Source organism: Lipotes vexillifer, unplaced genomic scaffold, assembly GCF_000442215.2.
Source record: "Lipotes vexillifer unplaced genomic scaffold, Lipotes_vexillifer_v1.1 scaffold71, whole genome shotgun sequence".
In the NCBI taxonomy this organism is placed as follows: Eukaryota; Metazoa; Chordata; class Mammalia; order Artiodactyla; family Lipotidae; genus Lipotes; species Lipotes vexillifer.
The window spans coordinates 1,685,939-1,697,874 of record NW_006793703.1 but is presented as its reverse complement, the minus strand read 5'-3'; the positions used below and the strand labels follow the sequence as shown (position 1 = coordinate 1,697,874).

At 39.5% G+C, this 11,936-nt stretch overlaps 1 protein-coding gene across 3 annotated transcripts in view; it reads right to left on the bottom strand.

Moving 5' to 3' along the window:
- The window catches only part of CALD1 (caldesmon 1), a 116,265-nt gene that overhangs the window by 6,337 nt on the left and 97,992 nt on the right, over window positions 1–11,936 (bottom strand). For all 3 annotated transcript variants that reach the window (XM_007466573.1, XM_007466572.1, XM_007466574.1), the window contains 5 exons: window positions 11,756–11,896; window positions 6,623–6,666; window positions 6,443–6,524; window positions 4,475–4,612; window positions 3,913–4,008 (listed from right to left, as the gene is read on the bottom strand). In XM_007466573.1, the coding sequence (XP_007466635.1) occupies window positions 3,913–4,008; window positions 4,475–4,612; window positions 6,443–6,524; window positions 6,623–6,666; window positions 11,756–11,896 (501 nt within the window). The remainder of the gene's footprint in view (window positions 1–3,912; window positions 4,009–4,474; window positions 4,613–6,442; window positions 6,525–6,622; window positions 6,667–11,755; window positions 11,897–11,936) is intronic.

Below are 11,936 nucleotides of genomic sequence, written 5' to 3'. Positions count from 1 at the left end.
GGTTCAGATTTGCCTTAATCTTACTGAATTTCTGGATCTTCACTGCGACATGGATTCCTGATATTCTATTAGAGAGTTACACCTATTTAACTTGGAACCAGTAAGCAACAAATCAGATTGTTTCTGAAGAATTCCACTACATACGCCAATGTAAGTAGAAGCTGCCAAATTGTCTGGAAGACTGTTTTAAAAATTTGGAAACTATAATTAGGAACATGCTAATGGAAGCTCTGGAAGGTGGCTATTACTACTTTATTTATTTGATTCATATAAGAAAAATATTTTTCTTTCACATGAATACCCTTCTACTAAAGAAAATGAATTGTATTTTCCTTGAATCCTACCTATGAATCATTTGAGATCACTTAAAGAGTTAAAGAGTCCATTTTAAGAAAATATTAACATCTGAGTAGTAAATTGGCATTTTAACTCAAATGGGAAATATAAATGAAATTACCTGACCAGCCTACATTTTAGAGAAAGACCCACTCCAGAAGAGGGAGAAATGAAGGCAGGGAAGCAGGTTTCCAGTCAACCAGAGATCAAAGAATGAAGAAGAAAATTCAGCTGAGAAAGACAATGTTGGGTTTTTTTTAAACAAAAAGAAAGACAAATTAGCATTTTAATTGCTGTATATAACATGTAGTTTAGACACAAAGAACAGACTAACCAGATACAACAGACATACTTAGAACTGCCTTCCAGTTACAAAGTTACACTGAAGTCCTATAAATTCTACCCACAAATAGCAATAGACGTCCCAGTAAAGAATCAGGTGTAGATCAATGTTTAAATAAGTTACTAGTTTTCAGAGACCCAAATAATATTGATTTGACAAGCTTTTGAGCACTTTTAATTATATGAAAACTAATGCAGAACTAGCAGCAGAGGATGGTTTTTCTCTTCAGTGAACTTTAGAACTGGACACTAATCCCATGGATTTACTCTTTTCCTGGTTCCTGAGGTTTCACTGGGTGAGCACTATCTTGGTAAAAGAATTTCCCTCTGATTTTTCCTTAATGGCCACATGCCATACATCTGCAAACACAAACCCAGGTTTTCCCTTTCACCCATACACGCCAAGGAACATAAACAAGGGGTTGAGAATAAATCACCTCTGGTCCCAAGTTAGAAGGGAGCATTTGGGAGCCTCCTATTTGCTGCTGTCTTTAGGTAATCCTCTAACATCCTGGGTTCAGGGTCAGTCTGACCAGAATCCCAAGGGTGTCAAACTCACAGGCCTGCCACGAAGGGCCAGGCTGGAAACACATGCCTGAAGAGGCTGGTGTAAGAAAATTTAAAGAAGGAATCAACAAGTTAAAGAAGGCATGCCTCCGCACCTTAAAAACATGTTCAAATTATAACTTAAAAGAAGGAATATAGGGCTTCCCTGGTGGCGCAGTGGCTGGGAGTCCGCCTGCCGATGCAGGGGACGCGGGTTCGTGCCCCGGTCCCGGAGGATCCTGCATGCCGCGGAGCGGCTGGACCCGTGGGCCATGGCCGCTGGGCCTGTGCGTCCAGAGCCTGTGCTCCGCGACAGGAGAGGCCAGTGAGAGGTCTGCAAACCGCAAAAAAAAAAAGGAATATAAAGCACAGTGGCCCTGACTACACAGATCTTAGCTGCAGGCCGCCAGTGTGAGACCCTCCCCCCCAGACAAGACCTAGACAAAATTCTTTGCTTGACCTGTCTTTCTAAGCTGCCTTCCGGGACTTAACCTTTTGCCTGTCAAGTTTTATGCATCTTCAGGATCCGTCCAGCACTTCCCAGCAGTTTGGGCATTTTCATTTCTTTTCTGCTGGATCCGTAGTGCCTGTGAGTTACCCTCCTGCCTTACTAAATTCCAAGTTATATCTTTCCCCAAAGAGACTGCCATATTGCTATTCATGACGTGGCACATTGCTGGGCCTACTACTCTTGGGATGTGCACAAAGCTCAAAGTTATATATTAAGTACGATCTACTCAAACTGCCCTTTATTTACAACATCAATTACACATTGCTTTGTTTCAACCTGGCCTTTATTCAGGAAGCCACACTAATCTACCAAATCCAATGGGACATGGGGAAAAAGAGATCATTATGATGTATACTACTTGCCACATTCTTCTTGCCTTTTCTCCTCTATCCTCTAGTAGACTGTCTAGCAAATTACTTACTAAATACTAGATAAAGCAGGCAATGATTTTGTAATTTCTCTGTAATGCCTTTTTGTCTTGCCATTTTTAGGAGGCTGTCAATAACTCCAGAAAATGGGGCTTTCTGTGGAAACCTTGACTCATTTATACCTATTGTAATAATAACTGTATTGAATCTTTTTAACCCTCCCATTAGGGTGACATAGATGATAGGCTTATCGGTTGAAGTGTTGATAGAAGAGTATGGGTCAAGTCCTGAACCAAATACATGAGTATAATCTGGGATAGAAATGAAACAGGTTGCAAATACATGTGTAAAAGTGACCATCTCCTTTAGCAATGTACCATACTCATCAAAGAAGAAAAACATATTCCCTTTTCTCTTTATCTTTGCTGTCATGAGAAACCTTCAGTGTGTCCACGAACTTGCTGAACTTGTATTATATGCAGTGTTTTCGGGGAGAGGGTCTTTACATTTCATTAGGTTTTCAAAGGCGTCCATAATTCAAAAAGGTTAATAATCACTGATCTGGAACCACAAAACTTTATATAAACTGCCATTTAAAAAATAATTTCCACTCTTTATGTCACCTGGGGTGTTGGGGAAACTTGAGGCACTAAAGATCACATACCTTGTGGGTATGATCGCTCACCTCGACTGTCTCCTTTTATAGGGCCCCTTTCCTATATCTACTGGGAGAGGAAAAAGATGTTCTTTTCAATATATTAAGACTATCCAATTGTAAATTGGGTTTACATTAGTTTTATACCTCTTGTGAGGCCCGTATGCAGAGAATCTCAAGCTGAATATTAATTGACTACAAGGAATTGTACCCAAGAAAAGTATGGAAATATTTCCATTCTTTTCTTTTTAAATTGGAAAAGTGATAAAACTTTAGTGAATTTGGAGATTAAATATAGAGCAAAGAGATGCAACTAAATGCTCAACAGTGCAGACAGAGGCCTAGGATTTGGAAAGCTTTTCTTCTACCTCTGGAATGGGGCGGTTGTGACAGTTGAGCCTTTGCTGCATTGGGCACCAACAAAGGTTGGGCACCAACAAAGCCAACTTAACAGAGAAAGTTCACCAGTATACAGTAGGGAGCTTAATAAGGTTTTTTAATATAACGATAAATGCAAGGCAATGACCAAATACATTCAATGAAAAGGTTAAAAGAATATTTTTATAGTAAGATAGCCACACTTAATAAGAAAATTTTAAATTTCCAAAAATAACATTCATAACCAGTTTTTATAGTTTCTACTTTTACGGTTGTTTTTTTTTAAATGGCTTTCCTTTGGAGGTGTTGATAAGAAAATTACAGCAATTATTTCAACAACTACCCAGTAACTGTATTTTTGTGTTAAGTTACAGAAATTAGGCAAATTAGAAAACATGGGTTCAAATAGCCAACATACACATTCTTTTGGGAATAAGTCTAGGGGTGCTCTTGACAGAGAAATGGCCAAGATAATTTGACATTTTCATTTTCAAATTCCTATCTGTAATTTATAGAATAGAAGCTAAACATGCAGACCAGTTAAGAGTGTAAATTTGAACTGCCTCAACGTTCTGGGCGGAGAGGTGATGGTCCCATTTTACCTTCTGGGTAATTATAGTGCTCGGGACTGTTCTCCCTCAATCTGAAGCCCTCCTTGTTTGTTATTCAGCAGTCACGGCCTTGTTTTTCCCAGGCAAATAGACCAACAGCCTGTTTTCTTCTGTTGCTGGAAGCTGAGCTATGAGACAAATTCAGAAGAACCTGGAGCTACTTACAGAAGGTTTGGGAGCAGGTGACTTGTTTCCATCTGGGGTTTTGGTTAGCCATTCATTGATGCGGCTGGAGACCCCCACCTTTAAGCCAGCTGTTTCCTACAAAAGGCCAAGCATCTAATATTAAAGAAAAAAAAACCTACCTGGAAAGAAAATTTCAAAGCAACCTCAAAATATTATCCAGTATTATTTCACATAACACTGATCAATTATTGATCATTATATTGAATATTTTGACAAAAATAAACCTTAAACCTGATATTTAAAGAGTATGTTATCTGGTGTTCTTCCCCCTGCACTTCTCCTACCCCCAACCCCAAGGTCAGTGATTAACTCTGGATGCCGTATTTAGAGGCCTGTGGCCAGAACACAGTGCACAGTCTATTAGCCTCAGGAACACATTCTTCCTGAGCTTGCTTTTTGGTCATTGCAAAAGTAAGTAAGAATTATAGCTTTTTCACTGCTTTTGTAATTGACTAAGTGATTCCTAAAAAAAAAAAAAAAAAGAAAAAGAAAAGAGAAAAACCCAACCTCCAAAATTAAAAGACGGCAATCCTCTGCTCACCTTATTTGGCGTGCCTGATGCAGTGGGTGATGAGAACACATTGCCTTTCTCCCACATGCTCTTGATGTTGCGGACACCTTCGGCAGGAACAGGAAGGTCCGAGGCTGCTGGCTTCGTAGGTTTTGCAGTTTTTGTTCCCTGAAGTATGTGAATTACTTTTAGGATTGGTGCTGGTAAGTTTGCGCTCGTCAAACTATAGTAAGCTTGTCTTCTCCAACACTATCACTTAACAAATTCACTGTGTGAATGCCTTCACCAAGGATGAGAGTCATAATTTCTGTTGTGAAAGTACATTCTGATGACATCTCTACCTCCAAATAAACCATTACATCTACTTCAGAGGATCTTTCGAAAGTGAAATATGCTCTTCATTGGGAGTCACTCCATTCCTTCCTTCCTACGGTGATATGCTACTTCGTTGCTACAACAGACACTGCCTGAGTGCCTGCTGTGTGCAGGGCACTGTGCTAGGCTCGGGGACGCGGGGGTACGCAAGACAGTCCACTCTGTAAGCCGCAGTGGACTGACATTAATAGGAGAGACAGTAATTAGTTATACACTATTACAGTTGCAATATACATATTGCAGTGAGTGCTGTGAAAGATGAGTGTGGTGCCGTAAGCACGCCAAGAGAGCACATGATAGGACAATGGTACTTAGTTTAGGGGGGCAAAGAAGGCTACTCTGAGGATGTGACATTCAGACCCAGATCTGATGGAAGACTTGAAAGAGGCTGGTGAACGAAGGAGAAAACACCGATCCACACAGAGCTAACAGTACATGCCAAGGACCAGAGATGGGGGTGTGCTAAAAGACTGAAAGACTGAGAGACCACTGCATGGAGACTGGAAGGAGGAACGAACGGGTGTAAAAAGAAAGGTGTGCATTCAAGATACTTTTCCAGCAGTAGTGATGGGCGTACCCCAAATCATGCAGCTTCTCTCCTGGTCCTGCTTTGGGGCCTGTGGCATGTGTCATCAAGGTGGGCAGCCCGGGTGAGTGGCACCATTGCTGGACTATGTGAAGCCTGAAGCCACAGTTTTGGCTTCATTAACCCTGTTAGAGCTGTGATCAATTCAACCACAGAAAATAACTATCTGCAATTTGTCTTATAATTTAGTGGCCATTTAATCTTCTGAAAATCTCCTCTTGAATGTTAAGACTTGATTATTCACTTGATAAATCATCCAGACCTCTCTCTTTCTTATTCCCTCTTATCATTTGTTATGAACTATTTTATAGGTATCTCCACTCTGCAGTACAAAGGAGAGGAGATATCAAATCAAACTGATCCAATTTCATCATAGCAGGCAACTAAAACCACTGACTAAAGTCTACACAAAGGAGAAAAAAACCAGGATCACATCTTGATCAATGGCACTCTACCCTCTTAGTGTTTTGTACTTGGAAATATAGTACATTATTTCTGAATAGAGTAACACCCCTAGGTCAACTGGGTGGAAAAAATGTTGGATTAGACAGAAGCATAAAACTATGATCCTTCATATATAAAACAATTTGAAATTCATTAAATTCCAGCTGGCTATCATCTTTATATTAATTTATACTACCAATTTATTTGATAATAAAAGTTCTTATAGATAAAAGAGGACTAATCATGGTTGTAAGGGGCCTGTTTAAAACTATATATGGGAACACCTTTTATAAGGAATTAAGAATATTGAAGATATACTTGTGAACACATAAATAATATATTTAGATAACAATAAACTCATTCATTAAAAAAAGTAACACCTTCAGTAAAGAATACAGGTGGAAAGTAATAAACAATAATTTATTTAAAACTCTTCTATAATGTGTCTTTATTATTGTTTTCTCTCTAACTAGTTATAAAACATCATTAACATTCTAACACCAGTGGACTTGATTATTGTCCTAAGTGTTTCTATGATTATTTATATAATCAGAGTTGATTTGTTTGACCATAACTCTGAGGACATCTCTCACCTCAATTGCACTGGTGTATTGCTCCAGTCTGCTGTCAATCTTGGAGACTACTGCTGCTTGGTGAGTTGATTTAACACCACTGCTAAGTAAATAAACACACACATACATACACAAAAATGAGAGAATTTTTCCATACATATAATGGCTGATGATTCTCAATTCAACAATCAACCATATTACCTTTTCTGCACAGATTTATTCAAAAATTCTGCTCGCTCTTCTATCTAGGAATTGGAAAAAAATAAAACCAGTTAATATTTTCAGAGTGTCAAAGAGTATGAGGGTGCTGTGCACAGCACCTCTGCTAGAGAGGAAAACTACGTACAAGGTATTTGATAACGGGGTTTGGGAGACGAAGGTAGGACTGGCAGAAGATAGAGAAATATGAAGTTCTGGAGACAAAGTGGAATTAAAATGCCTCTGAAATAATATAAATCAAGGGCAAAATAATTACATTTCAAGACTAAAACAATTTTTTTTTGCTTTCTGATGTACTTTAAATTTTTTTCCATTATTTTTTATTGAGGTATAAATGACATATTACATTACATTAGTTTTAGGTATACAACATAACAATTTGATATTTATATATATAAGAAAGATAACCAGGAACTGTAAACTATTCACTTACTGCTTAGCCTGATTTTCTAATTTGATAGCTGTCAAACCTATTGCTGAACTTAATTTGCCCTGAATATAGGAGATGGGCGTGGGGATGAGTGAAACTGGGGCACAGCTCATCAGGAATGCTGAGGCCTCTCATGAAGGCCCTATTAGTCCAAGTGGGAAATAAGGAAATAAGCCCAGAGAAACCGCTATGGATATACACCGATGGGCAGTTTAGTCATTTTTAATAAATTCTTTTTTTAAAAGCCAGAAATTTTGCTACAACTAAAGCTGCTAAATCAAACATTATATTTTACTGAAACTGCATCACTCAAATCCAGATGTTCTTTATAAGTCAGCAAATATCTGTTGACTCCTCATGATACCCAACTCCAGGCTAGAAATATCCTCTGCCACGCATCACCTATCATCAGCAAATAGTAAAAGCTTCTTTGCATATGACTGTATGTGCAAAGCACACAGGTCCATTTTCTGCCCTGTTCAGGGCAGCCAAGGAATCTACTAGGCTACAGTTACCCTAGGCTGGTGTGGTTGACCGTCCCCTAAAATCTTTAAGATGTCATGGCTTTTTCTGGACTGTTGGCCTGGGGCTCATGGATTATTAATAAATACCCTTAAGCTTTTTGGAAAACATGTTTCACTCCTAATATCAGTCGAATAATACTTTTAAAGATGTTAGTTAGGGCACTTCATCCTTTCCAATGATTTCTTACAAAGATAAAATCAAACTCATTAAACATAAAACTTTATGCAAAAGAATGCTATAGGTATCCCTGAGTTTATGAGATGTAAAGGGTCTTAAATCTTATTTTTCTGATTTTAACATAAACTTAGAAGTGCATTTCTGGAGAAAAAGTTCCCAGTTGAATGAGGTAAAACACATTAGAACCACACAATACACTGGCACTTTTAATATTATTCACCCATCTATCCATCTTGATTTAACCCTGCCAACCTGTCAGTCAAACAACCAACCAACCAATAAATTATATGTGAGTACCTATTATATAAAGTTGAACACCCAACGATGTATAAGACAGGGTTCTAATTCTTTAAGGAGTCAGTAGGGGAGACTAGTAGAACACATAAATGAAAAATTTTAAATTCAGTGGTAGGTACCATATTAAAGATAAGAAAATGGGGGAGTTCGAGAAGGCTTTCCAGATGTTCTGGTATTTGAGCTGAGATTTGTAGTTTATAGTTTACACAGCTTTATAAATGAGTTCATGAAAGTGAGGGTGGGAGTGCATGAGTTAGAGGGGAGAGGACATTTCTAGCAGAGCAAACACATACACAAAGATTTGGGGAACCAAGAGGCATGTAGAGTGGTGGGACTGAATAATGGAGAACCGTTCAGCGTGGGGGAAGGCCAGTGGAGAGGGGAGGCAGAGATGAGACTTGTTCTTTGTAGCACCTCTAGCATCGTTCTGACTCGGGGATCATCTTCTTAACCTTGGCCATCACATTTATTCACATTACAGAGGCTCTCAGACTCTACCTTCTCCTTTTGTATCTACAATATTCAATACAGCTTGACTTCATTATCACATTTTATCAGGATTTACCATCCATTACTGATGTACTCTTGTTGGAAAATTCTTGCCCTTAGTGACTCTGGGTAATGTAACAATTTGTACTAAATTTGTAAATTAAATCTCCTGCATACGGAGTTTAAAGGGGGAAATTGGTTCTTCTGAAGACCAAGAGGTGGCAGTGTTGTCCCTATAAAACTCAGCGGAAAACCCCACACATTTCAGAAAACTGGCGCTCTCCTTACTCCACACTCCAGTATATGAAAACAATAACAATAAAAACAAAATTCTGAATTTAATTTACTTAAAACTTATTCTTTGCATGTCTTATGTAAGAAAAATCATTCACTGCTAGCATAATTTAACTATGAGAAACCAGGTTCTGAGCTTCTCAGACAAGGAATGTTAAGTCATGAGAAATTAACAAAATACACCAGTTGATAATATCTTGAGGTCAAATATCAAATGTTTCTCATCCCACTGGCACTTGACAATGTTAGCTTGTGACCATTTATAAAAGTTGCAGGGCCAAGAGTATCAATAGTTGCAGGAATTCAACTGAAGGACATGAAATTAAGTTCTAAAACAAGAGCCACAGCAGGTTCTTCAAGGCACATACTATGGAGAAAAGCACTAGACTGTCTGTTCTTGAAAGCATGTCTCTGTTACACAGAAATTAAAAATGTGTTTTTTCTGTTTTACATATCAACTTTGATTGCTCACACGTGCCTCTCTACCAGAGTGAGTAGCCAAATGGCTTTCTGGGAACCCAGGAGTCTGGTTGATGGAAACACTAGAGAAGTTAAGTTGGAAACTAGGTAGAGAGATGTTTGGAGGAGGATGGGTTGCAGTTTCTTCGGGAAAAAAAAGAGTACAAATTCGAAGTCTAGATGACCTACTACTTTCCTCATGTTCCCAAGACAGTTCAAGGAAAGCTTAGCTTGAGTGGCATTTGAAGGAAGGTTGAAAGAGAGAGAACATGGTTTTCTTTAATTATTGATGAGCCAGGAATAAAAGGACCCAGACTGAGGAGGGACCTGGTGCCTGCACAGAGATGGTCTGAACTGAGCAGGGTTTGCCTTTCAGCTCTTTCTCCAACAGTAGGCGTATGCAAACTATGGCCCATTTGCCCATGTCCTCCACCCACCCAAAAGCTAAGAACATTTTCCATTGTTAAATGGTTGGAAAAAAATGAAAAGAATATTTTGTGACATAGGAAGATTTTACGAAATTCAAATTTCAGATCCATACATGAGGCTCACCTACTCAACAAAGCCTCTCTCTCCTCCTTGTGCCCCACTTAGAGACCTCACTGAGCTGGTAGTCTGCACTTCATTACCTCTGTAATTCTTGAATTCTCCTGAGGCAGTCAATTATATTAGTGCCCTAGGGGCAGTGACCTCGCTTTGTGTTTCTCGCCTTCATAGCACATAGCGCACATTAGATTTGTTATAAATATCAAACATTAAATAAGAAAATGCCCCTGTGGTTTAGTTTGGATTCCCCCTGAAGCCGCTCTTAAGACGAGGGTTCAAGTATAAGGAGTTTATTTGGGAGGAGTTAGAACTATGGTGGACTGGGACCCAGACCATTCTAAAGACTAAGTGAAGATATCTAAGTATAAAACATACTGTTTTTCATGTGAAACAGGTAATAACTGTAAAACATAAGTAACTGGCTTTTGATCATTTTAGTGTGGACATTAGACCTCACACACAATGACAGATACACACATGCACACATTAACCAGCTGGAGCCTGGCTATGATTCTATACTGGCTTTACCTGTTGTCAGTGCTTTGTAACCTAGCTAGGTTGATGGAAAATGAGGATAAAATAAAAACTGCTCAAAGTTCCAATCCCTGAAGATTCATTCATTCATACATTCATTCAATAAATACTTGTTGAGTATTTTCACTGTGTCAGGTACTCAAAACATGCTAACTGTATAAGCAAAAACGTGTTTTTGAGTCTGCGTTCTTGTTCCTCCGTGGCACCATCCCATCATCTCCCTGAGTTGGCTCCTTCCTGCTCATTCTCTTTTCTTTCAGCAGCACTTCCAAGTCACTAGGAATTGTGCTCTATGAAGGCAGTAGTCAGACCAAACTCATCCTGGCAAAGGAGCCTATCAGAGTCACATTTTATCTCCTCCCATGATAACAGCTTTAAAATTTGACATGTAACAATTCCAGCTGTGCTGCTTTTAATAATGACAAAGGAAAAAAATGAACATTAGCATGAAAAGCAGCTTAAACCTTTAAAATATATTTGCCCACTTCATAAAGTTTAAATGTTTCCATTTTTATTTGCTCAAAGTAATAAGGCATGTGGAGGGCATGGGAAAGAGTGTTTTTTGAGATGCAGGCTGACCTGGGAGTCAGAAGAAATAACACTGTAAGTGGAGAGATTTTAGGGTGCTGCTTCCAGGGCACCCACTAAACACACACCGTCAAATCACCACGGAGAGGGGCCGCTCCCGTCCACTGGGCAGGTTTGCATCTCGGGAAGTAGATGTTACCAAAAAGAAAAAAAGAAAAAAAAAAAAGATTTTCCTTGGAGATGGAAGCTTTCAGGTTCATGGCACCAGCTGCTCAGGGGAGCCAGAGTCTGGCTTCATCTCAGGAAAACTCTGACTTCTTTTGCACAAGCAAACCTAAGGCAGTCCTACAGAAAGCGGGTCACCGAGGCCCAGAAAGGCGGGGACCAGTGCTGGGGATTTTTGCGGTGCGCGGGTCTCTCACTGCCGTGGCCTCTCCTGTTGCAGAGCACAGGCTCCGGACGCGCAGGCTCAGCAGCCATGGCTCACGGGCCCAGCCGCTCCGCGGCATGGGGGATCTTCCCGGACCGGGGCACGAACCCGCGTCCCCTGCACCGGCAGGCGGACCCTCAACCACTGTGCCACCAGGGAAGCCCACCAAAGGTCTTTTTAATGTATACCAAAGATCTAATAAACAACAGACAAAAATTTCTCCACTTTATTTCTCTCCTTTCCATATCTTGAAAACAAAAAGAAGCTGTGAAATTGCTGAAAGAAGGAGCAAAAAGATAAATGAAGCAAAACTTCGAATAATCAATAACTAAACCAGGGGCTAAAATCAAATTTCTATTATATTTTAATAGGCATATTATAAGAAGGTTTTCTGGGGAAAAAGTACCTTGAGAGATGAACCTTTAGGAGTGAAACACTTGAAGGGCTTCTTGTCGTCTGATAAGCCATCTTCTGGCATCTTTTGGCGTTTCTCAGCAGCTTCTGCCCTTCGCCTTTCAATCTCTTCCTTTAGCCTCCTCTTCTCTTCCTAAGAGAGAAAGAACAAATAACAAGGACGTCAATATCAG